We start from the raw sequence: 24,988 nt of genomic DNA, 5'->3' as shown, positions 1-24,988 counted from the left end.
CGGTGACTTATTTCAATTATTGCTCTGTTTCAAAGACACCAAGTAGGTCCACTCAGCCTTCCATCCATCCGTGGTCGGTAAAATGAGTACCCGGCATATGCTGGGGGGTAAAGAAAGGCCAGGGAAGGAACTGGCAATCCCACCCCATATATATGGTCTGCCTAGTAAATGTCACAAGACGTCACCCTAAGAGTCTGAAACGAGTTGCACTACAAGTGCAGGGACACCTTTACCTTTAGTATGTTTAGGGGGTTTGACGAGACAGTGACTAGAACTAATGGGCAGTGGTGGCTACTACCCATTGGGACTGATGGGGCGGAAGACCGGGAGCCCAATAAGTAGGTGGTGTCAGAGCCAATGACAGGCAGAGCCAACTAATGCTAGTTTTGTTTCCATCCGCCTTCCTGCTGAGTTCTACATGGCAGTACTAAGCTAAGAGGAGGAAGCTGACAGGCAGGGCCACCCCGTGGAATGATTGTAAGTAAAAGGGCAGACAGGTGGGGGCTGGCTAAGTGTAGACTGAGATTGGTGGGGCAGTGCCCCATTGGCCCTAATGGACCACTCTCCACTGCTAATGGGTGAAAACTGGAAGTAGTTTTTGGCTAAACATTATGAGAAACTTCCTAACAGTAACAGCTGTTTGACAGTGGGAAAGGCTACCTTGAGAGGTGGTGGCCTCTCTTTCACTGGAAATATTTAAGCAGAGATTGGACACCTAGCTGTCAAGACTGCTGAAGTTGTAAGTTTCCTGCACTTAGTACAGTTGGACTAGATGTCCACAATCTCTTCCAACTGTAAAATTCCATCTTCCTATTACTGGGGTCCATTACATGCATATTTGTATAAAATGAAACATATTTTAAGTAATGTTTCTAATCAGTGCTGCTGGGGTGGGTAACAAACAATAAAGCAGTAGTATAAGGGTCAGAGGTGTGAACAGGCCAAGGAGACCAGAGTTCGGCTGTGAAGCTTACTGGTGACATTGGGCCAGTCATTCCTTCTCGGACCAACTAATCAGATAGTGTTGTGAGGATACAGAGAGAAGACATATATGTATTTATTTAAAAGTATTTCTAAAGTGCTTTAATGTTTTAAATGTTTCTCAGCAGTGTATAAACATTACAAGGTAACATAAAATATAAAAATTGTTAATCTAATGATACTGGGTCCAGTCTTATAAGAGAAAGCTGCCCCGTGAAGATACGTCTGAAGCAAATAAATGATGGTGCTTCATGTAGGGCAGAAGGAAGGTACAGGGGCAGATTGTTTTGGGGGTCACTGCCCTATGATATTGTATAGGGTGTGTGGTACCTTGAGTAAAAATTCTGGAGAATTTTTACTCATGGCACCACACACCCTGTACAATACCGGAAGTGATCTTACATGTCTATTATACAGGGCTTCGTAGTAACCTGGTCCAGAGCTAAGGACTTCGTATTCTGTGTTAATGAGACCTGCCTGAACATGACCTGGTAGCTAACTGGCAGCCAGTGCCGTTCCCTCAGCAAAAGTGCGCTGCTCTGAGATTATGGGACAAAGGCAAATAAAAGATTGAACGGTGTAGCTGGAGTAAATGGAGTAAAGGTGTGCCTGCGTCAATGGGTAAATCAGTGAGGTATTAAGTGAAGTTACAGCTTAGGCTGTACGGATACCAGTGAATATATACAGCAGTGCAGATTTTTTTTGAGGGCATAAAATTTAGTAAATGTGGTAGGGACAAAGAACGGCGTCATCACTGGGAGAAAAATCATATGGTACAGTATCATCGTTACGAAGCATCGCTACTGAGTTCCACGAAGCCGCTTTTCCTAGTTATGATGCTAACGCCACGGCGGCTCAGTGTGCGCGCGCAGTTTAAAATAGATTGCGTCTTTTTTTGGACTATAACGCCATCATCCCCTAGACCATTTCTCTACGTAAGCGACATTCTTACGTCACTTCGCCGCAAACTAAGACCACGGAGACTAAAGTTAGAGTGACACAAAGCCTAATATTCCGGTAGACATTGAAAGCCACCTTCGTGATCATGACGCAAGAGAGGCTCCGCTCTACCACTTAGTACTGTATCTCTATATTTCCTCATTGGAAGAGCAAGAGCGCCATGTTCGGCCGGAAGCAGTCATCAAGATTGCGCTGGAATGTCGATGAATGTTACGTTTAGGGCGCGACAAAGGCCTTGCGCGTGCGTAGTGGCTGTGTGAAGCAAAACGCCTTCTCTTTATTAGGCCCGGCCCTGGTAAGCGTGCGTGAGAGGTACGATTGCTGGAGGGGTCGGTGGTGGAACAGGGGAAAATTCAAATATTAAGGAAAGAATGAGAAGGCGATAGATGGGGGAAAGTCGCCTGCTTTTTGGAGTATCTTTAATGGAAGGGATGTTTTGTCCCTTTTGTGATGTGCGCCTGTCTGATCTGTCAGTGTTTTGAACTCAGTTAAGTTTTTAGAACAATAATTCTATTAAAATGAATGAATGCTTTAATATAATATAAACAGCACGTCTCGTATGCTAAGAGCGATCTCAATTCTCTGAGCGCTGGTCCTTTACGTATCCAAAATGGCACCGCTCCATCCAGAAGGGAAGTGTCAGTAGGCTTAGAGGGTGTCCGAGGTGCGTAGAACTACCAAGGCAATCGAGGTTTACAGTTTTAAAATACTAACACAAATTGTATGAATGGGTTCCTAGATGTTTCTGGACAGAATTCCCATCATTCTGACCATCGGCCATATTGGCTGGGGCCGATGGGTGTTGTAGTTCAACAACATCTGGGGACCCAAAGGTTAGGAAATGCTAGTACAAAGTGTAGAATGACAGAGCCCTCTCAGGCTGTCTGGGAGATGATGTCATAAGCTCTCTGGCCTGGGCTTCCTTGCATCTGCCTTCCCACAGATCTTAAATAGATCCCAGGAAAGGGGGGGAGGGCTGCCCCAGCAGTTTTGTCAGGCCATTGGTGGTTCTATCAGGTATTCGCCCCCTGACTGTTGGAATGTAATGGGAAGATTATTGGACAAGGACTAAGATGACCAGGGTTCAAATTCTTCTCAGTCAGGAAGCCTACTGGATGCCCTTGGGCCAGTCACTGTCTCTCAATCTTACTTACCTCTCAGGTTTGTTGTGAGACGAAAAAGTGAGAGGTGAGAGCAGAATTCTGTAATCCTGATACCCTCCAGATGTTGTTGACTACAACTCACATCATTCCTGACCATTGGTTTTGCTGGCTAGGGCTGACAGGAGTTCAACAATATCCAGAGGGCCACAGGCTAGTTGCCCCAGATTCTTCCTCCCTGGGAACTTTAGAGAAAGGGTGTGATAAAAATTGCATCAGTATGTGCTTGATGTTCTATGAGTAAAACAAAAAGACAGTCCATTCCCTGAAGTGCATATAGTCTGAAATTTAACACAAGCAGGCAGTAGAGCCGCTTTCCGTCATATGAGGCCCTCCACATCTTGCTGGACTCCGATTCCTATCAGATACAGCCAGCATGGCCAATTTAGGGATGATGGGACTTGTGGTCTGGAAAGTCTGGAGGGCACCAGGTTGGAGAAAGCTGTCATAGGGTGAAGGGAGGATAAACAGGAGAAGCATATGCATTCAGCCCTGTTACATGTATTTAGGCTTGGTCTCCATTTAGGATGGTGACAAAGGGGTTGTGCCAAAGTTTTATGGTATGGTATAGTTTATTTATATACCACTTTTGGGCCCAAAGGCTCCTAAAGTGTTGAGCAGCATTAATACATAGTACAAAAAATATACAGTAGAAATACAATGCATATGACAGAGCAAACAAATCAATATTTTAAAAATAGCATGAAAATTCAATCAAGAATGCAAATTACATAATAAGATTGAGTTATCAATAGGAGGTATAACAACTTTGCCATTCTTGGCTTCTTTGCAGAAGGACAGAAATAATCAGAACCACCTTGCTGGCTTTCTTCTTATTTATTTACTGTTATGTCAGTTATGTCAAAGCATGCAAAGTAACTCATGTTCGCACATCAGTTGTTAAAACTGTAAATGGAAACGAATGAACGCACCCTTGATAGCGATCGTTAAACTCACTGTGCCTTTACATTGTTATCCTTCCCACCCAGGATTGGAAGCAGCAGGCTACTGATGATCCAGAGCCGCTGCTGCCATGTCGCGTTTCTTTACCACTGGCTCTGACAGTGAGTCAGAATCATCACTCTCCGGAGATGAGCTTGTAGCCAAGCCAGTTGGGGGCAACTTTGGAAAACAGTAAGTATGGTTGTGGGGGGGAGAGAGAATTTGAAGGAGAGGGCAAGATCAAAGAACTTCCTAGGAAGTGACTTGAGTTGGGTAATAAGGGATGTGGTATAAGAAGGAGCATATTGTGGTGCTGCAGAAACGGAGTGAGGCCCACACGCCTATCCTTTTTCCTTAGTTTAACCTGAACTCCCAGCGTCCACACAATTTTTTAAATTTATAAATATATTTTGTGGTGGTTGTTAATGTGCCTTCAAGTCGATTACGACTTATGGCGACCCTATGAATCAGTCACCTCCAAAAGTATCTGTCATGGCCTGTCATAAATATATTTGTATACCACTATTTCATTCTTAAAAAATATCGAAGCGGTTTACAATAAATAAAAAAGCCCATGCAGTAAAATCCAATACTATACCTGTTTCAGGACCCCAGAGTTACCATCTCCTCCTTCTGGGTTCTGCTGTGCCACTCCAAATGCTCCAAACAGGCTCTCCCTCTCTGTTTGACCAAGCCATTTCTCGATCTCTCCTCCCCCCACTTCTTCCACAGAGATTATCCTGAAACATCCTAGCAGGGCTTTACTTATTCCTCTTCTGCTACTTGCCATCAGAGTAGGTAGAGAGTGGGAGTCAGCAAAGGAAGCCTGCTGTCTCCTTTGCTGATTCTGACTCTCACCCTCTGCTGTTGTCTGAAGCAGCCTGACTTGATGTCCTCCAGATGTTTTGGACTACAACTCTCCCCATCCCTCTCCATTGGCCATGCTGCCTGAGGCTGGAGAGAATTGGAGTCTTAACAACATCTGGAGAGCATCATGTTGGGTAAGACTGGTCAAAAGTATATCATTCATAAATAGGGAAAGGAATATATCTGCTTTTAATGGCCTCTATTTGGCCTAGTACACTAGGCAGTAATAGAGCTGGGAATTTATTTATTTCAACAGTTTATACCAGCAGTGTCCAATTCTTTTTTCATACTTGCTAAAATTGTGGCAAATGTGTTAACAGTTTCACCACATGAGAAAAAAAATTAACTGTATTTTTGAGGGTAGTAAATACGCAATTATTTATTGATAGAATTAGGGAGAAATCTGACATGTCTTTTCATTAAGTAGTGCAGAGAAATCAGGCATAAAATGAGTTAGATTACATGTTGACTCCGCCTCCAAATTTTCATCCAGTATCTGCAACCTATGTTTTGATTTCACCATTTTAACCATAGAAAGATTCACAGAGCCATGTTGAGCCAAAAATTTAAAACAGCTTTGGAATAACTGTAGTTAAAACTGCAAATTCATTTTGATTTATAATATGAATTCACATCGTAACAACTGAATCATCTTTCAAATGTTGAGCGCTTTGAAGTAAAATTGCATCTGTCTCAGAAAGATGCCTCTCCAAAGAAAGAAGCCTCACAAGTTCTTTAGATAGTTGACAATTGTAGATGTCATAGTGAAATGGAGCTTGCATGAAATAAAAACAATTCTGTATTTTTCAAAATTGGAAAAGTATATAAGGCCCAAAGATGAATCTGTATTTGTTAGGGATGGAGGGTGGACTCATTTTTGAACTGGTATAGGTGGAAGAAGTAAAACACCAATTTGCCACAGATCAATAGCCATTTAACCACATGTTGTGTCAAGTGGCAACCATGTTGAACACCAAGGTTATATATCATTGTCTCTCAGCAGTGTACAATAAGATTTAAAAAGTACAACAGAGGTAAAATCAGTTAAAACTAACCATAAAATTTGAAAAACTTTTTAAAAATCTCTGTTGAAATCAAAAGGTCTTCACCAGGTACCAGAAGTTCAACAGGGTGGGGTCCTGTCTGATCTCAGCTGGGAGGAAATTCCACAGAATTGGGGCCTGCAGTACTGAACACACGACTCCTTATGAATACTAAAAGTGACTCCCCCAAAGACCTTGGTGATTGGGCAGGATATAAGGCATCACTTTTCCCCCTTTGTTTGCTCTTTTATTTCTTTATTTCATTTAAAAGTAGTTGTAAAAAGCAAAAGATTTATGTGTTCTGAAAAGAAACCACAGTATGATGAGAACGCTGTTCTGTCTGAATCACAAGACAATATAGAAGTGTTTTCCTGAGCTTTTTAAAAAAAATCAAAGGTGTTTGTACCCTGCTTATGGAAAATCAGTAACAGACATCCCTGCCCACAGACATATAAGCTAAAAGACACAACAGTTCTTAAATTAACATGACAGTTCTCAACATGACCAGCTAGAATGGAAACAGTTCAGGGAGAGGAGGACCAAATGGAGCTGGTCTCTCAGTGGAGCGAATGGAGTGGGCTGTGCTTCCCATCGCTCCCTCCGCTGCTGCAGCCAGATGGAGTGGCATCTCTTATGATGAAAGGGCAACACATTTTGCATTGGAAGTTACGGCAGGAAAACTGGTTCAGGTTTTAGACTGGAAGCACTAATAAAGGTTCTGATGTGTGCTATGGGACCCATCCAGTAGGGGCAGAGGTGGAGGATGGATCAGGGTTAGGAATCCGCTAGATAAAAAGACATTTAGGTGGTAATATTTCATTGTGTGTGCATACTGAAACCACTCTCTGGAAGAAAATTTTCCTACCAGCATCTGTCTGGACACAGGATGTGCCTCATGGGCTCTTTTTCCTCCTACCTACACCTTTGTCTGAATATTGATAGAGCAGGGATCCATCATTTGTTTCTCCCCCTTTTCTTTTAGGCCTCTGCTGCTGAGTGAAGATGAGGAAGACACAAAGAGGATTGTGCGCAGTGCAAAGGACAAGAGGTGATGGTTGGCTGGCTTGATGGAGGAAGTGGCACCTCTGGTTTCTGGAGGGCTGGACCAATACCATATTCTTGGGTAGCCAGGAAGTTTCCCATTCTGTTGGCAGTGCTTTTCCTTTGGGGTTCACGGCACTGTGTTCTCTGAGGACAAAGCAGCCGCTACCTTTGCTTTTGAGTGACCCAGCTGGACCCACCCACCCTTCATCAAGAGGCTTAACCGTTCCTCCTCTTGTTTTCCCTTGCCCCAGGTTTGAGGAGCTTACTAACTTGATCAAAACAATCCGGAATGCCATGAAGATCCGGGATGTCACCAAATGTCTGGAGGAGTTTGAGCTGCTGGGCAAGGCTTATGGCAAGGCCAAAAGTATTGTAGACAAGGAGGGAGTGCCCCGTTTCTACATCCGTATCCTGGCAGACCTAGAGGACTATCTCAATGAGGTACTGGGGCGAGCAGGGAGCTAGTGGGTCTGCAAAGTCCCCATGCCTGGCTAGAGAGGGTTACATGAGAATTTCAGCAGCTGGGAAGAGTCTGGCATCTAGGGCTAAAGAGCTGCTCACCCTATCTACCCCATGATGCCCTTACTTGCACAAGGGGGCTGAATGCAGAGCCCATGTAAAAACCAAAGAGCCAGAGTGAGCTTTGATACCTCTCTTGTCATCTTCTCCTACTCATTCACTTCTGTATGGATAGAGTTGGAATTAAGGTATGTCTGTTTATCGGGAAGAGAAGAGCTCTGAATCTGTTGAGTGATGGAGTTACTGCTAATATCTGAAGGGCCACCTTCTCCATGTGGACCTGCCTGCTTGTTAAGATCATCATCATCTGAGACTCTCCTTCGGAGAATTAGCCAGGTGATGACTGGGACAGGGCCTTTTGGTGATGGTGCCCCATTCATCTCCACATAAACAGCCATCTGGCGCCGACTTATTTACTGCTTAAGTGACATGTTTAAACTGTGTGTTTTTCTAGTTTTGCCAAGCAATAGCAACAATCCTGGTTGCTGTTTTCATGTTCTTTCTAGTTTTGTGTATGTTGGTTTTTGTTGTGCAACTGTTTTTCTGACTTGTAAACTGCCTTGAAGACTTTGCAGGCTGAAACTAAAAATATGAATCACTTAAATATATAGGGAGTAAAAAAGTATATATGGAAAATGAGGGCAAGACAGCATCCATTTACGTTAATTACATTTTTATTCTGCACTTCATCCAAAGGAACTTATGGCAGCTTCCATCATCTCTTCCCCATCCCCCATCTTATCCTCATAACAATCCTGTGAGGTAGGTTAGGTTGTGATTGGGTGACTAGCCTAAGATGCTTCATAGCTGACTGGGAGTTTGAACACAGATCAAGTCCTGAAACTCTCACTGCTGCATCATTTTGGCTCTTCATGCAGCACTCTGATGGTGAGGGGTGAGCAAGCCTTGTCCCACAGGCACAAGATTCCTGGATCCTGTAGGAGTAGCTAGAGAACAAAAGGGCTGTCCTGTACTGTACAGCCTCACTTGGCACATCTCGAGGAACAAGGAGAAGCTGGTTGATGGGGCAGGGGGTTGTGCACTGCCTGTAATTGCATCTCCCTTCTCTCCTGACTTTCCAGCTATGGGAGGACAAGGAAGGCAAGAAGAAGATGAACAAGAACAATGCCAAAGCCCTGAGCACCCTCCGCCAGAAGATCCGGAAGTACAACCGGGATTATGAGACCCAGATCACAGCCTACCGCCAGGTACTGGCACATCGCAGGGTGGAGGTCACTCCAGGGAGGCAGCTGGAAGTCTCTCAGGGGAAGGTGGTCGAACCTTGGGACTCCCTGAGACAGGAAAGGGGAACCTTTGGGCCTCCAGACGCTATGTGACTCCAACTCTCATCAGCCTCAGCCAGCACGGCCAGTGGTCAGGGATGATGGAAGATGTAGTCCAATAATGCCCAGAGGGATGCAGGTGCCCCATCGCTGCTTTAGGCAACAGGGGTGTATTAGTGGCTTTACCAGTTGTGTTAAGGCTCAAGGCGGCCTATGCGCACAAACAGAGGACAGAAGGGAGGGTTTGATGATGGAAGAGTGAGTCCTTGTCAATAAAAAGTAATGAGAAGAACCCTGCGTGCATTATTACCACAGCATCTCTGCTTTCCACTAGAACCCTGAACAGTCAGCTGATGAAGATGACGACAAGAAAAGTGATGATTCGGAGGGTGAGTGGTGGTGGTGATGATTGTGCAGTAGGTGGAAGCTCTCTGGCTCACTGGACACGCTTTTGTGTGATGGATTGGATTTGAGGTTTTCCCTCTCAACAGCCTCTTTCTCTCCCCCCGCCTCTGGCCCGGTTTCTGTCTTCAGGATCTTCCTCTTCAGGTGAAGACGATGATGAGGGAATGAGCGCGTCAGCTTTCCTACAGAAGAAAGAGGGAGCAGCTGAAGGACGGGGCAAGTTTGTCAGGAAGGTGGAGGTGAGAGCTCCAGAGTGGAATATCTCCCCCCCCCTCCGCTGTCTTAACAATTGCTTCTAGCGCTTCCCTCAAGGTGGCTGCCAGAAGGATTTTTGTGCCAAGCAATTCTGGGTCCATAGCAGGGTTGACGGAGGCAAAAGAGCAATACTCTTTTTCCAGCAAGCAATAATTGCAGAAACATAACCAGAAGCCTCAGAATTAGGGGCAGATTCCCCATGAAACTTAGGCTAGTAAAAGACTGATTGTCACTGCTCTGTGCTGGGTTGTTGCCCTCCCTAGCTGAGTCTGGGTGAGAACATTTTCTCATGGCGTGGTTTGCTGGTGCAGAGTTTTCTCCTTTTCTTTCCTGACAGGATGAAGATGAGGATGAGGAAGACTCTGATGATGATGAAGACTGGGGCTCATCAGATTCGGAATCTGACTCCGAGTCAGATGAAGATGAGGGCAAATACACTTCCTTGGCTTCTAAGTTCCTTAAGAAGTAAGGGGGCAGCCTGTGTTGGCGCAGCACTTCCCTTCATCCTTTAATGACAATCCCCACTTGTCAGGCTGGGGGAACCATCATTTGTGAATCTGTCTTTGATCAGAATCTGGAATTCCTCACTTGGGAGCTGGACGTGAAACTTTTTGAGCTGTACTACTCTTAGGTCCCGCTTCTGGGGCTGAGTTGTCAAGGGGCCTGACCCATTGTTGTGGCCCTTGCTGCTTTAGGCAGCGGTATCTGTGTCAGGTGTCCATCATGCAGTTTTGGTCAGCTATCTTGCCTTAGCTAACCATCTTAAAGTTTGATGGATACTTTTCGACCTAGGCAGTTATGGGCCCATCTCAGGTGTGATGGGTGCTCCGGACAATGGAGCAGATTTGTTCTCCAGGGGTAGAACTAGAACCAACGAGTATAGAAATTGCAGGGAGACAGATCTTTGCTAAACCAGAAGTAGGAAGCCTCGGGTCTGGGGGCCAAATGTGGCCCTTGGGACTCTCCTGGGGCCACACCCATTCCCAGGCCAATCCCCCTCATCAACCCTACTGCACACCCTCCTTGAGCGCTTTTGCTTGGCTCAAATGCGTCCCTGAACTGTGATAACCCTTCTTACATGCCCGGATGGAATGGTATGTGTGCAGAATCCTCTGGTGGTGGTGTGTGTGTGTGTGTGTGTGTGTGTGTGTGAAATGTAGCCTGCTATAGCAAGGTAAGAATTGCATCCATTGCTCTGCCTGCTTTTTCCTCTGACACTACCCACCACTGAAATGTGGCCCCAAGAAGGTTGTCCATGAGGGAATGCTGCCCTCAGGATGGAAAAGGTTTCCCACCTCTGGGCTAAACACTAGGAGAAACTTCCAGACAGTAAGTGCTGTTGAATTGTGGAACAGACAGCCTCAGGAGGTGATGGGACACTGGACAACCATCTGCCAGGGATGCTGCAGCTGCAGGATTCCTGTCCTGAGCAGGGAGTTGGGCTAGATGACCTCTGAGGTTCTCTTCTGACTCTAATTCTGTTTCACATCTGGCAGGTACTTGTGAAACTGAGACCTGCAAGCAGGTCAAGATGGCATCTCAGATTTGCCTGTGTTTTGGACATTATCTGGACTCTTGGGAATTCTATGCTAGGAAACAAATTCTCTGAATCAGTCTGTCACGGGAATCTTGGCCTCTGTGGCTGGGTTTATAAGTCTCTGCGTTGGGCAGTTTGGTACCTGTGTAGACCTGGCTCAAATAGGCTTTTTGGTGCTGGTGATTGAGATGAGTGGGTGTGTCTGGGCTTGTGTAGTTAGGGCAACTCGGGAAGTCAGAATCTTGGGGTGAACAGGGGATCGATCCTATTTTGATCTTCCCTGACCAGGGCGGGCACCGAGGAAGACAAGAGAGTTGTGGAAAAGAAACGAGAAGAGAAGGCAAAGAAAAAGCAGGACCGCAAATCCAAGAAATATGAGGATGAGGAGGATGACGACGGTGGCGAGTGGAAGGAGGTCAAAGGGGGTGTCCCGCTGGTCAAGGTGAGGCCCTTCCGTTGCCCTCTGCAGCCAGCTGGTAGACTGGCAAGAGCGAGGGTGTTTGCAGCCTTTTTTCTTCTTTTCCCCACCCTTCGAGCATAGTTTGAGTTTTATGTACCTTTTTTTCTCCTCCTGCAGGAGAAGCCCAAGATGTTTGCCAAAGGCACAGAGATCAACCATGCCGTAGTAGTGAAGAAACTCAATGAGATCCTGCAGGCCCGTGGAAAGAAAGGCACTGATCGGTGAGGCCGACAAGAGTTGATCTGGGGCTGTGGGGGAAAGGTTGAGTCGGTGGCATGGAAGACTACACATGGAATGCCATTCTGGTTGCTTCAACCTCAAAAAAGGATATTGTAGAGCTGGAAAAGGTGTATTCCTTCCTTCATTAAATTTATATCCTGCTCTTCCTCCCAAAAGTAGCCCAGAGTGGCAAAGCCCAGGGTTTAGAAAAAGGGACTTGGGTGGAGAGCCTGGCTGGGACTCCAGAGTCCGTGAGTTCAAATCCCCGCTCGTGTCTCCTGGGTGTCAAGGGCCAGCTAAAGATCACCCCACAGGGAGTGGCTCAGGGGTTACATGCCCTGCCACCTGTGCAGCCGTGGGCAAGCTGCATAGTCTCAGGGAGCCCTGTTGCCCCCAGCTGGCAGCTGCGGACAAGGAAGGGGCTGGCCTGTGCAGCTGTGGCAAGCTGAGCAGGCCCTAGCTAGCTGGGGAGGACTAGCCTCAGAGGGAGGCAATGGTAAACCCCCTCTGAATACTGCTTACCATGAAAACCCTATTCATAGGGTAGCCATAAGTCGGGATCGACTTGAAGGCAGACCATTTCCATTTTTTGAGGATAAGGCTATTGGTGACTACAAGCCATGATGGCTGTATTGCTGGGAATTGCAGGTGGGGAGAGTGCTGTTGCATTCAAGTCCTTGCAGGCTTCCCATAGGCACCTAGTCAGCTGCTGTGAGAACAGGGTGATCCAGTTAGGGCTTATAAAGCCTTTGCCTCCATAGACTGGGAAATTAGCTCTTCTGCGTGGCTGTCATCACCAGACAGAAACAAACCTCAGGAGGGGCTGGGGAAAGCTTGTTAATTTGTAAAAAGGTAAAGGTGTCCCCGCACTTGTAGTGCGAGTCGTTTCTGATTCTTAGGGTGACGTCTTGCAACGTTTACTAGGCAGACCGTTTATATGGGGTGGGATTGCCAGTTCCTTCCCCAGCCTTTCTTTATCCCCCAGCATATGCCGGGTACTCATTTTACCGACCACGGATGAATGGAAGGCTGAGTGGACCTCGACCCCTCTTACCGGAGATTCGACTTCTTCCTTCCATTGGAATCGAACTCCGGCTGTGAGCAGAGCTTCGGCTGCGTTACCGCCGCTTACCACTCTGCGCCACGGAGGGTCATTTGTTAATTTGTAGAAAGGCTCAATTTGGCATTCAGAGGCCTCTCCCTCCCCCCCCTCCTTTTTTTTGCACTGAAAGTTTATTTTCCACAAATGTTCTTTAAACAACTTTTCTATGTAGGAGATGAGAAGTGATGAAGAGCCACTAGGGGTACAGTGGAGAGAAGGGAATTGCCTCTAAGAGTAAAAGATGTTAGGCAGATAATGGAGACGTGCTGTAAATAATTTTTCTAGCACCTTCAGAGGGTTGCTGTTGCACAGTCAAAAGTGCTGCCCTCAGCTGCCCCGGGGCGGGGGTGGGGGAGTAGGAGGAGATGAATGCAGCGGAAACAGGAGGAGACTTTCATTCATTTTATTCTGCCTCCTGTCCATGGAACTCAAGGGCATACATGGCCACCCGGAGGCTTTTTTTGGAGGGGGAAGTGACTGGCCACTGCCAGACCTGCTTAGATTCTGCAAGGTGAAACACAGAAAGGGCCTTATATTGGGTCAGGCTGTTTGCCTGTCTACCCCAGTATTGTCCACTCTGACTGGCAGCAGCTCTCCAGGGTCTTTGGCAGAGGTCCCTTTCCCATTATCTATCTTTGTTTCTTTTCTTTTTTAATGGGAGGTGTCGTGGATTGAACCTGGAAGTTTCTGCATGCAAAACATGCGCTCTTCCACACACACACACCCCCAAGACAGCTGCGTCATGTCCCTTCAGGGGACGGCATGCTATGTGATACAGCGTTGCAAGGGTTGTCTCCAATATGGCTGCATGAGGGGAGTTCCACTTGCACAATGTGACTTCCCCTTCCTCTCCCTGTGTGCCTCCAAAATCTTCTCCAAAGTGTTCCCCAACCCTCTGGATCAGATTTTGAGGGTGCTTGAGATGGTTGCAGGGGAGAGGAGGGGGAAGTTCAGTTGCGCAAGCGGAAGTCTGCTACCTGGGCTGAACGACAACAATGAATACAACCACAAATCTTTCCACTGCTGGAAATCCTGAGGAGGAAGGGGAGTATATAAATGTTTTAAATGAATCCAAAGGAAATAAAAATGGCGGGTTTTGCACAAGGGCTAGGCCAGGTATGGGGAACCTTTGGCCCACCAGATGTTACTGAACTACAGTTCCCATCAGCCCCAGCAAGCGTGGCCGGAGTTGTGATTTTAAGGGTTTTAAAAATTGTTTTAGGTGTTTTGACTGTTGTCACCTGCCCTGGGATCACAGGGTGAAGTATGGGTAATAAATAATAATTACAATTATAGTTAGTATTACTATTCAGCAGCATCTGGAGGGCCAAAGGTTTCCCTTACCTAGGCTAGAGGTTGTGGCACAGGGTAGTGGGGATTCTGCTGGGCAGAAGTGCCTCAAAAGAACATGTGCAGCCGTCTCCTTCCTCCGCTGCCTCCCATCGACCACACTGAGTGCCTCCTCTCCCCCGCCTCCCCGGTTTCCTTTCTCGTAGGGCAGCACAGATTGATCTTCTGCAGCTTTTGGTTGGAATTGCAGTAGAGAACAACCTGGGGATTCCCATTGATGTCAAAATCAAATTCAACATTGTTGCTTCTCTGTATGACTACAACCCCAACTTGGCTACCTATATGAAGGTATGGAATTAGGAAGTACGGGGGAGGAAGGAAGCTATTCCAAAGCACAGCAGAAGGCCTGTGTGTTGGCTGTAGAGCCCACGGGCCAGGGGGTTTCCTTCCTCTAATGCCAAGGGCCTCAGTGATTGTCATGTTTGCACCTCCTCTCCTTTCATGGGCAGCCGGAGATGTGGCAGAAATGCCTCGTCTCCATTGACGAGCTTCTGGACATCCTCTTTGCACACCCCAACATCTTCATTGGCGAGAACATCGCAGAGGACTCTGAGAACCTGTCCAACAGCGAGCAGGTAAGCATTTCTGTGGCAGGTGCCTGCAGTTCCTCCCCATCCTCAGGGCATCCAGCCAAGAGGGTAGGATGGGCTGGCTTGAAATCTGCAAGAAGCAGACAGGATGCTGGTATAGACTGTCAGGCCAGAAAGAAAAAGGGTGTGTAGAGTCATAGAATAGTGGAGTTGGAAGGGTCCTGTAAGGCGATTGAGTCCAATCCCCTGCTCAGTGCAGGAATCCTGACAGGTGGCTGTTGAACTGCCTGTTGAATCCCTCCAGTGTTGGAGAGCCCACCACCTCCCTAGGTAATTACAGTTAGGAAGTTGTGCCTGATGTTCCATAGAAATCTGGCTTCCTGTAACTTGAGCCCATTATTCAGTGTCCTGCACTCTGGGACAGTTGAGAAGAGATCCTGGTCCTCCTCTTTGTGACAATCTTTTAAGTACTTGGAAGAGTGCTATCTGATCTCCCTTCAGCCTTCTCTTGTAAAGACTAAACAAGACCAGTTCTTTCAGTCTCTTCTCATAGGGCTTTGTTTCCAGTGTCTCTCTGTGCCTAACAGTGTTGACCCCCTTCACCCATTTGTGTGTGTGTCTCTCTCTCCGTGGCCAGCCCTTCCGTGTACGTGGCTGCGTTCTGACCCTGGTGGAGCGCATGGATGAGGAGTTCACCAAGATTATGCAGAACACAGACCCTCATTCCCAGGGTAAGTGTGTGTGTCATAGAAAGCAGGGTCTTAGGGGGGTACAGGCTAGGACGGAAATTTGCACTGGACTTCAGCTAGTGGAGGACTGGCATAGGGCAGAGTTGGGAACTTTTTTTCCAATGAAAGGCTGTTTTTTCCACTGGAAAAGTCCACCAGGGGCTACAGATGGAAGCAGGTAGGGCCAGAAAGATGGTGGGCTGAGCTTACTGAACTTTATAGCTCTTTCCCGCTCTGGGCCACCCCATTCCCACACTCATACAATCCCTTTCTCTCCCTGGAGAGACAGATGACACTGAGGGCCAAAGGTTTCCCACCCCACGCATAGAGGATCTCTGCAGTGCCTGAAGCGCCATTGAGTGGCCTAAGAAAGGTTCAGTGTCCGCTGTGTTTTCCCCTGAAAAGACCCTCTCTCCACTGACTGTTTTCTGTTGGAAAGGGCCTATGGAAACTCAGAGCCAGGAACTGAACTTGGAATAAAATGAGAAAAATCAGAATATTTGCCAGTCTGTCTGTTTTTACGCCTCCCAGTTATGTCTGCTTCCTACGAAAACTCAAGAAGAGTGACTTCAAAACTTCTTTTTAAAAAGAAAAGCTTTACAAAGAGCAGTGGGGTGGCAAGAGAAGTCTGGGTAGGTGACAGAAAGCGACAAGGCTTTGCAAAAAGGACAGCTAGTCAGGGCCTGTATGTTTTCATGTCCTTAATTCAGCAATCATAAGGACTAGAAGTGCTTTTGGGGCCACCAAAATGTAAGCTGGGGCTTTTCAGGATTGTGCTTGTCAAGTTCCGCATGGCAAACAGGAAAAACCAGCAGCCATGCTTAGGAAGATGGCTGTGAGTGCACATTTCCTTTCCACCAGAGTATGTGGACCACCTGAAGGATGAGGGCCGAGTCTGCAAGATCATAGACCGGGTGCAGACTTACCTGCAAGACAAGGGCAGTACGGAGGAGGTCTGCCGCATCTACCTGCGCTGCATCCTCCACACCTACTACAAGTTTGATTACAAGGCTCATCAGCGGCAACAAGGCCCGGCGGGGGACAGCAAGGTAGGCCGGCATCTGTGACAGTGAAGCTCCTGGTTTGCTAGAGCGTTCTCGCTCTCCACTTGCACCCATGGCTTTTTGTGTGTGGAGGGCATAACCCCTTAGATGAGAAGATGTTTCCCATGCCCTTAAACTGTTCGTCAACCTTGGGTCCCCAGATGTTAGACTACAACTCCCATCATCCTTGGCCATTGGCTAAACTGGCTGGGGTTAATGGGAGTTGTAGTCTGACAACATCTGGGGACCCAAGGTTGACGAACAGTGTCCTAAATGGTCTGATACATGAGAAACTGACGCATATCAGGTCATACTTTCCCCCCTTTAAACCAGCACTGTCTGCTCTGATTGGCAGCTGCTGCCCAGGGTCCAGGACAAGCCTCTTTCCTATTGCCTTCTAAATGTAGATACCAGGGGACTGACCCTGGGACCCTCAGCATCCTACACCTGAGGCAGGTAACCTGGGACCCTCCACGTGATGCTGCATTGCAGGCCCCATCAGTCATGGTGACTGAGGATGATGGGAGCTAGACTGCTCCAACATGTGGAAGGTCAGAAGTTCTCCACTTCTGCACTAAGTTAGGGTCTGCTCCCTGAATATAGGCTCGGTTATCCCCATCGTTCTTCATCATGATGGCACTGGAACAGCAGCACAGGTATATTCTTGGCCACTTGGAAATGATACTGACGACCTGGGAGAAGTTGAGGGGTTGATACTGTAAGACACGTGCAGCATGATTGCCAAAGGTTTGATGTGGGAATATTTTAGGGCTTTACATCTTTATTTGAAACTTCATTGTGATTTGATTTAGCTACCATGGCTTCCTTTAAAAGATCCTAGCAACTGGGGGGGGGTGTTGTTCACCCAAAACTACAGTTCCCAACATTCCTTGGGTTGGAGTCCTGACAATTACGCACATTTGAAAATTGATTTTGCACAAAACCCTTAGCATTGTACTGGCATAGCAAGACAGCAAATGTTGGAGGTGATTGATACAGTAAGGTGCAGATAGCCAACCTGGTGCCCTCCACATATTGCTGGACTACAACTCCCATCAGCCCCAGACAGCATGACCAGTAGTCAGGGATGATGGGAGCTGGAGTCCAACATCTGGAGGGCACCACATTGGCTATCCCTGCCATAAAGTAGTATTTTGATATGGGGGAGAAGGGATTCCTTGCACTGAATTTCATTGCATAACCTGCTTGCTCACAGTCAGAACAAGACCAGGCTGAGAACGAAGCTGAGGATTCTGTGGTGCTGATGGAGCGCCTCTGCAAGGTCATCTACGCCAAGGACCGGACGGACCGAATCCGTACCTGTGCAATCCTCTGCCACATTTACCACCACGCCTTGCACGACCGCTGGTACCAGGCCCGTGATCTGATGCTCATGAGTCACCTGCAGGACAACATCCAGCACGCAGATCCGCCTGTGCAGGTCAGAGAGCAAAACTGTCACAGGAGGGGACTCTGAGGCACAGCTAAGCAAAGCCAGCCCTTGGAGACTAAGGGGCTCAGAGAGGCTCTTTTGTCCCAGGGAGCTGTAAGTTGCCAGTGGGGATGACGGTGCAGGGTTTGGAATGGGGAGCAGAGGCAACCTTGCTGCTCAGTGCCATTCCTCCCGCCTGTGGGCAGCACTTGGGTCCAGTGGGATCAGCCACAGCCTCCTGTGTGGCTGGCGAGACTTCCTTTCCTGATTTCATACTGCCTCTTTGCCCATTTGGCAACATGCTCACTGATGGCTGCAGTAGCTGCCGTGGAGCGAAAAGCAGCAGGTAGAAAGAGCCAGAGTGGATGGGAATGAAAAGGGGTGGCCCAGATTAATGGAGGTAGAGGGGCAGCAGAGCGTATGGCATAATTCTGTGCTTGTTTCCGTCTCGTGAAGAAGCAGTTGCAGGAAGCAAATCTTTGGGGTGGGAGTTATTTTTCTTAGTGTTGCTGTTGCCTTTTGTGGGGGGTAGTGCAGATAGCCCAAGGTGGGCGATCACCTTCTCGGCTCTTGCAGATCCTTTATAACCGGACGATGGTGCAGCTGGGGATCTGTGCTTTCCGCCAGGGCATGATCAAGGACGCCCACAACGCCTTGCTGGACATTCAGTCGAGTGGGCGGGCCAAGGAACTGCTTGGTCAGGGCTTGCTGATGCGCAGCATGCAGGAGCGCAACCAGGAACAGGAGAAAATTGAGAAGCGCCGCCAGGTCCCCTTCCACATGCATATCAACCTGGAGCTCCTGGAGTGCGTGTACCTGGTCTCTGCCATGCTGCTCGAGATCCCCTACATGGCCGCCCACGAGTTCGACGCCCGCCGGCGCATGATCAGCAAGCAGTTCCACCACCAGCTTCGGGTGGGCGAGCGCCAGCCTCTTCTTGGTGAGCGTTCCTGGGGTAGCCCACTTGCCTTTTTTAGCCATAAGGTGCATTTCTGGCTACAGGTCTGCACCCACACCCTGGCCTCTCGGCTGGCTTTCCTCTGTAACGTGAGGCCCTGTAAGGGGAATATTCTTAGGTTTGATTTAGAATCCTCCTTATCCCTCTGAGCACATAACGGCTCAGTAAAAATGTCTTCAGTGCTCAGTACTGTTCAAACTAAATACCGCAATTTGCTGTATATTATGCAGATTTAGCCATTTTGCCTGTTTGCATAGTTTTGCAAGTTGTTTGGGGAGGGGCTAGTGAAGCCCCAGGCCCTGGACAATAGGAATCCTGCTCAGGTGTTCCTTTGGCTCCTGTGACATCCCCAGGTGTGATCCTGAGGCTCACAAATGTTGTATTGGCATATTAGCCAGCCTTTATTTAAAATCTCCACCAGCCCTCCACTTCCCCCCACTCCACTTTGGGAAGGGCTGTAGCGCAATGGTAGAGCCTCTCCTTGTGCATGCAGAAGACCCCTCATATCTCCAGGGAGGCCAGGGAAAGACTTCCATCTCTGTATGTTCCTAACTCCTCCCCTCTTCCAAGTCCCCTTGGACTCTCAGAGAGCTTCAGAGAGGGGCAAACTATTTCGCTTGTGATGGGCTTTGGAGGATGTAAGAAATACTGGGAGTGTCTTCCAAGCAACTCGGGAGACCTCTGTTGTTCCCGACCTCCTCCTTCAGTTCGCTGAGAACTTGGGGACAAGGACTGTGTGCTGCTGCACAGTCTGTCCTCGCAAGGGCCAGGGATATTTGATCAAATAACCTAGCAAAGGATTTGGGGTGGCCTCGGCATTGTCCATATTACAGGAATGCAAGATTTTGTTGGGTGGTTGGTTTGATCAATTTCTTTAAAGAGGATATCTTTTTTTAATTTCAAGCAGGCAAGCCATTTAAAACTTTTTTTTTTAATATAAAAACTGCAGGTAGCAAATACCACCTTGGTGACAGTCACTCTTATGTTTGAGAAAGGGAGAACTGATTCTTCCAAAACGTTGCCTGGTGTGAATGGTGTGGCATCGTCTACAAAAAAGTGTTATTTTTTCCTTTAGAGCTATGTTGCCTTCTCAAGCATATTTGTTTAAATAGAGCACAAATCTACTAAACCTCAAGTCAATTTCATCAACTGAGTTTTCTTCTTATTGGTTGACTTTTTAACATCTTGAGAGCTATCTTGAGGGCACCTGGTTGGCCACTGTGAGAACAGGATGCTGGACTAGATGGGCCACTGGCCTGATCCAGCAGGCTGTTCTTATGTTCTTATGTTAAATATCTTTTTTTTTTATAAGCAGCTGATTTTTTTCAGACCATAGAATAATGTGCCTTTTTGCCACAAATGAGAAGATGTTCAGGAAATGTGGCTTGTCTTGCTAGCTAATTAAAATCCTATTCACCAAGACAGGGAATGCCTTCCCCGTTTGATGGTCTCCCCTTTGCTTCAGGCCCCCCAGAATCAATGAGGGAGCATGTGGTGGCAGCATCCAAGGCTATGAAGATGGGCGACTGGAAGACGTGTCACCGTTTCATTGTCAACGAGAAAATGAATGGGAAGGTCTGGGACCTGTTCCCCGAAGCTGACAAAGTGCGCAGCATGCTCGTCCGGTCAGTTGCACGGGGAGAATTGGGGGTTGAGGGGGGAGTTATTCCTGCTCCTTAAGCAGGACAAGAAAAGCTGAGAAGTTGGAGAAAGAGAACAGAGAAGCTGCTGAGTCAGGCCACTGGTCTGTCCAGCTTCGGATTGTCTACTCTGATGAGCAGCAGCTCAAGGGTTTAAACCTGGAGCCTTCAGTGCTTGAGCCGGTGAGCAACTGGGCCCATCTGCAGGCTGAGGACAGAGGGCCAGAGCCCTGTTCTTGAAACAGAGAGGAGGGAGCAGAAGCGGAGTGGCCGTGCTGAGAGTGGCCCCCTTGCCTGGGTGCAGCTGGGTGGCGAGAAGCGAGCAGAAAGGGTGGGCCAGGCCACTTCTGAGGGGCCTCTTGCTGATGGCTGCTTCTCTTCCTTGCTTCCCCCCACCCCCCGGACAGGAAGATTCAAGAGGAGTCTCTCCGGACCTATCTCTTCACTTACAGCAGCGTCTACGACTCCATCAGGTACCATGTGGGGCTTGGAGTGGGCAGGCCTGGCTGTAACCTCTGGAGCTTCTCTCAGCATGGCAGCCTCTTGCCCAGGGCCTGAGGCACGGACTATTTTGTGGATGTGGCATCAGTGGCTCAGTGCACCTTGGTGGATTGGGATGTACATGACATTGTACATCTCCTCTGCAAACATCCTATTCACAAATGTTATTAATCAAACGAGCCCGTCCCTTTTCCTCGGTGCACTTTATATCAGGTGCCAAATCACAGAGCCTTCTGCAGGCCACCATGTTCCATCTTAGATTTTCTGCCCTGCAGGCTGCTGATGGGACCAGCCTTTGATGGCTGAAGTTCACAATCTCTGCTTCCTCTTTTCCTCCCTCTCCCTCTCCCTCTCCCTCAATTAAATCTGCCTTTCTAGCATGGAGATCCTGTCTGACATGTTTGAGCTGGACCTACCCACAGTGCACAGTATCATCAGCAAGATGATCATCAATGAAGAGCTGATGGTGAGCAATCCTTTTTTTCCTAAGGCAGGCAGGGGTAATCAGAGAAGGTACAGAGGTGGGTGGCAGGCCTGGAGAAAATGCATTGCTCCTGTACAAACCAGCTCAGAGATTAGGCAGAGGGGGTCCAGGCTGGGCTTCCGCAGGAGCCTCACCATGAAACCTTCTGAAAGAAAGAGGCAATGTGGGGTTTTGAACATGCACAGCAATCTCTCCTTCCCTGGGTTTGTCTGAGCCCTTCCCAATCGTGCCTCCCCTCAGGCCTCACTAGACCAGCCCACACAGACAGTGGTGATGCATCGGACAGAGCCCACATCCCAACAGAACCTGGCGCTGCAGCTGGCCGAGAAACTGGGCAGCCTCGTGGAGAACAATGAGAGGGTCTTCGACCAGAAGCAGGGCACCTATGGGGGCTACTTCCGGGGTGAGTGACAGTTCCAGAAGCCACTTGTGGTCACTATTTCTTGTCCCCCCCTTCCATTCACCACTTTGTGCCTGTGATCTATGTGGAGAGGCAGATATGGCCACTGTTTCCAGGTTTTGCCTGTAAGTCTGCACTTAAATTCTAGCCTTCATGGTTGTGAAGCAAAATATGTAAGATCGGAGCATCCATTTATGATTGCGGTGCTCCCAGTTGTTACTTGGCAGCCATGGCTTTACCTGTCCCTCATCTGATGTCATATGAAGTCAGGTGAGTGCAAAGAACAGGCACTCAGGCCTGCCAGGCCAGCCTACGCAATCTAATTTGGTCCACGGGCTGGACATTACCAACCCTGCATTAATCAGATGGTTTACCTGCTTTCCTTACCTCATCACATCCAAATCCTCTTTAGTTCACCATTTCTTCCTCCATACAGGACACCTTTGTCATTAGAAGACAGTTCTGTCCCCACTTTCAATTTTATAAAGCCAAAATATGCAGAATTCATTGAAAATTATGGTCTGTTTTGGTGGAAGAACAAGGGGTGTTCACTCAAGAGCCACTTTGCATCTGTCTCCTAATCCCCATCCTTATCCCATTTTCTGTAAGCTACACAACAAACCCATTTATGCTGTATTTTGCTGGCTGCTTTTGTGCCGGTACCTTGTACCTAATCACCTTTTGCTTTTCACCCTGCAGACCAGAAGGACGGCTACCGTAAGAACGAAGGAGGCTACATGCGCCGTGGAGGGTATCGGCAGCAAGAGCGACAAAGCAACTACTGATTTCTTGAGCTGTCGCTTTAGAGTTTCCAGATGAGGGGAGGTTACCAGGGAGATCTCATTCCAATTCCTACATTTCAAACACTGAATAAAGAGTTTGTTTGAAGAGATATTGGCTGTGATGTCTTTGGGAGAAGAAGAAGAAGAAACTTGGAAGAGGGTGCCAAGGCAAGCAAACTAGAGTCGGGAAAATGTTGCCATGCTACATCCCACGTGGGCTCTGAGACGTCGCCTCCACCCTTTTCCAGCTGATTCCTACCAGGGACGGGGTGGAAGTGTGAGTGTCGCAAACATCACAAGAAAGAATCTTTTGAGCAAAGCTTCTTTATTTAAGTACTAGAAGCCTCATACCTGCCACTGCTCAGGAATTCTAAGAAAAATTGAGTTTTGAAAGGTTCAGCCTGCCATCTTGGTTCGGAATGGTGTCCAATTGTATCCAAGCATAGATCTCAGGAACCATCATGCAAAATTTGGTTACAATATCTTAAGTGGTGTCCAAATGTATACAGAACAGCCAGCCAAATGGCTTTCAAAATATACAGTAGGTAAATGGCTTCCCAACAGATGTTTCCAAAGTAGTGTGCAATATAGATACCAGAAAACAATTCACAATAGAAATAAATATGCAGTAATACCTCATACCTCAGTTAACAAAGTAGATGTGTTCCTGGACATTGCTTCTTTAACAAACTTTCTTACCAGAGGTAGGAATAACATGGAAAGAACAGGGATGGGTTCCTACACCCGCTCATAAGTGGTGGGGGCAGTTTCAACAGGACTTTAAAGGGTGCCTATGCAGCACCTACCTACTTCTTCTCCGCCTCCTCTTCGTCTGAATCATATGAGATCCTTCCCTCCCCAACCCTGGGAGAAAGCAAGAGATATTTTTAATGCAAAGCAGACACATAGGGTTGTCAGTTTCACCCTAGCAAAGCAAAGGTACCTGCTTATCAGTTTGATTGCAAAGCAAAGACACATGGTGGTCAGTTTCACCTTAAAGCAAAAGCACAGGCTTGAAAGTTTATGCAGTGCAGAGCAGAGCTGGTAGGGTTGCCAGGTTCTTGGCCTGAGACTGATCCTGTATCTTTAGTAGAAAAGAAAGTCAAGTGCAGGTGTTCTTGCAACTCTGTAATGGGAAAAACCACAAGGTGGAATTCTCCCTTCCTGCTCCACAACTTTTAAAGATACAGAAGACCTCTTGGAGGCTGGGCCCAGCCACCAAGAGGTCTTCTGTATCTTTAAAAGCTGTGCAGGGGGAGGAAGAATTCCATCTTGTGGTTTTTCCCATTACAGGGTTGCAAGAACACCTGCACTTGGCTGACCTTCTAGAGATACAGGATCAGTCTCAGGCCATGGAGCTGGCAACCCTAGTTAGCAATAGTGGGTGTGTGTGCGTGCTGACAGGTCCACGTTGTTATAGAATGGTGAGCAAGCTACATGGCCTTGGACCCATATCCGTTTCCCCAGTATAGATCTTAAAAGCTTGGAAAATGATTAAGGCTGCAATCCAATACACACTTAGCTAGGAGTAAGTTCTACTGAACTCAGTGGAGCTGACTTCTGAATTAGATGGATTGCAGCCTAATTTACCAGGCTTGCCTTAAAATCCACAATCCCATATTTGGAGTAAACAGTCTGGTAAGTGTGGGCCATTTTGGTCTCGCAGCATTGCTGTGGCTTGGGCCAGTTGCCATCTCTCAGCCTAACCAAGCTTAACCCACTGAGCTTCCTGGCTGAGTGGTGATTTTAAACCTTCCCAGTCTTAAATCCCTCAATCTATCCAGTACACCAAGTGTGAGGACTCTTTTGCCCTCCAGCTATTGCTGAACTACAATTCCCATCATCCCTGGCCGTTGGCCATGCTTGCAGTCATTTTAATGATTGTTTCATGTTGTTTGATGTTGCTGTACACTGCCAATTATGTTTTGTGAGAGGTCAGTATATAAAAAGTTCATAAAATAAACATCTAGTCAAAGTTTCCTCAGCCCTGCAGTATATCACTCAGCATTCCTGAGGCGTTGTTCTTCAGCAGGTAGCTAGAAGAGGATAAGAACATAAGAAGAGCCTGCTGGATCAGGCCAGTGGCCCATCTAGTCCAGCATCCTGTTCTCACAGTGGCCAACCAGGTGCCTGGGGGAAGCCCGCAAGCAGGACCCGAGTGCAAGAACACTCTCCCCTCCTGAGGCTTCCAGCAACTGGTTTTCAGAAGCATGCTGCCTCTGACTAGGGTGGCAGAGCACAGCCATCATGGCTAGTAGCCATCGATAGCCCTGTCCTCCATGAATTTGTCTAATCTGGATCTGTCCCTGTGGATTCAATAAAACACGATATTCCCTCTTACAGTCTAGCAATGCCCTCCGTTA

At 47.6% G+C, this 24,988-nt stretch overlaps 1 protein-coding gene across 2 annotated transcripts; it reads left to right on the top strand.

Moving 5' to 3' along the window:
• Window positions 1-2,133: 2,133 nt before the first annotated feature.
• EIF3C (eukaryotic translation initiation factor 3 subunit C) lies at window positions 2,134-22,735 on the top strand. Of its 2 annotated transcripts, none has more exons than XM_061589078.1 (21): window positions 2,134-2,236; window positions 4,091-4,235; window positions 6,936-7,001; window positions 7,249-7,438; window positions 8,599-8,724; window positions 9,134-9,188; window positions 9,334-9,443; window positions 9,797-9,924; window positions 11,285-11,438; window positions 11,574-11,677; window positions 14,274-14,415; window positions 14,577-14,702; window positions 15,295-15,388; window positions 16,247-16,434; window positions 17,645-17,869; window positions 18,437-18,800; window positions 20,284-20,443; window positions 20,866-20,931; window positions 21,338-21,425; window positions 21,684-21,846; window positions 22,543-22,735. In XM_061589078.1, the coding sequence occupies exons 2-21, from the start codon at window positions 4,135-4,137 to the stop codon at window positions 22,626-22,628; spliced, it is 2,736 nt and encodes a 911-aa protein (XP_061445062.1). In that variant the 5' UTR covers window positions 2,134-2,236; window positions 4,091-4,134; the 3' UTR covers window positions 22,629-22,735. The 2 variants fall into 2 exon arrangements, with proteins under 2 accessions (XP_061445062.1, XP_061445061.1); XM_061589077.1 differs by having other exon boundaries at window positions 2,149-2,253.
• The last annotated feature ends 2,253 nt before the right edge of the window (window positions 22,736-24,988 follow it).

This window comes from Rhineura floridana, chromosome 11 (genome assembly GCF_030035675.1).
Source record: "Rhineura floridana isolate rRhiFlo1 chromosome 11, rRhiFlo1.hap2, whole genome shotgun sequence".
In the NCBI taxonomy this organism is placed as follows: domain Eukaryota; kingdom Metazoa; phylum Chordata; class Lepidosauria; order Squamata; family Rhineuridae; genus Rhineura; species Rhineura floridana.
This window is presented reverse-complemented; position numbering and strand designations above follow the sequence as displayed.

What these genes read in the sequence shown, in the direction of transcription:
- EIF3C (XM_061589078.1), top strand. Translation starts at nt 4,135, where the DNA reads ATGTCGCGTTTCTTTACCACTGGCTCTGACAGTGAGTCAGAATCATCA. An exon ending in GCTTCTAAGTTCCTTAAGAA is followed by an intron (nt 9,925 to 11,284) that starts GTAAGGGGGCAG and finishes TTCCCTGACCAG; the next exon opens with GGCGGGCACCGAGGAAGACA. An exon ending in GCCCGGCGGGGGACAGCAAG is followed by an intron (nt 16,435 to 17,644) that starts GTAGGCCGGCAT and finishes GCTTGCTCACAG; the next exon opens with TCAGAACAAGACCAGGCTGA.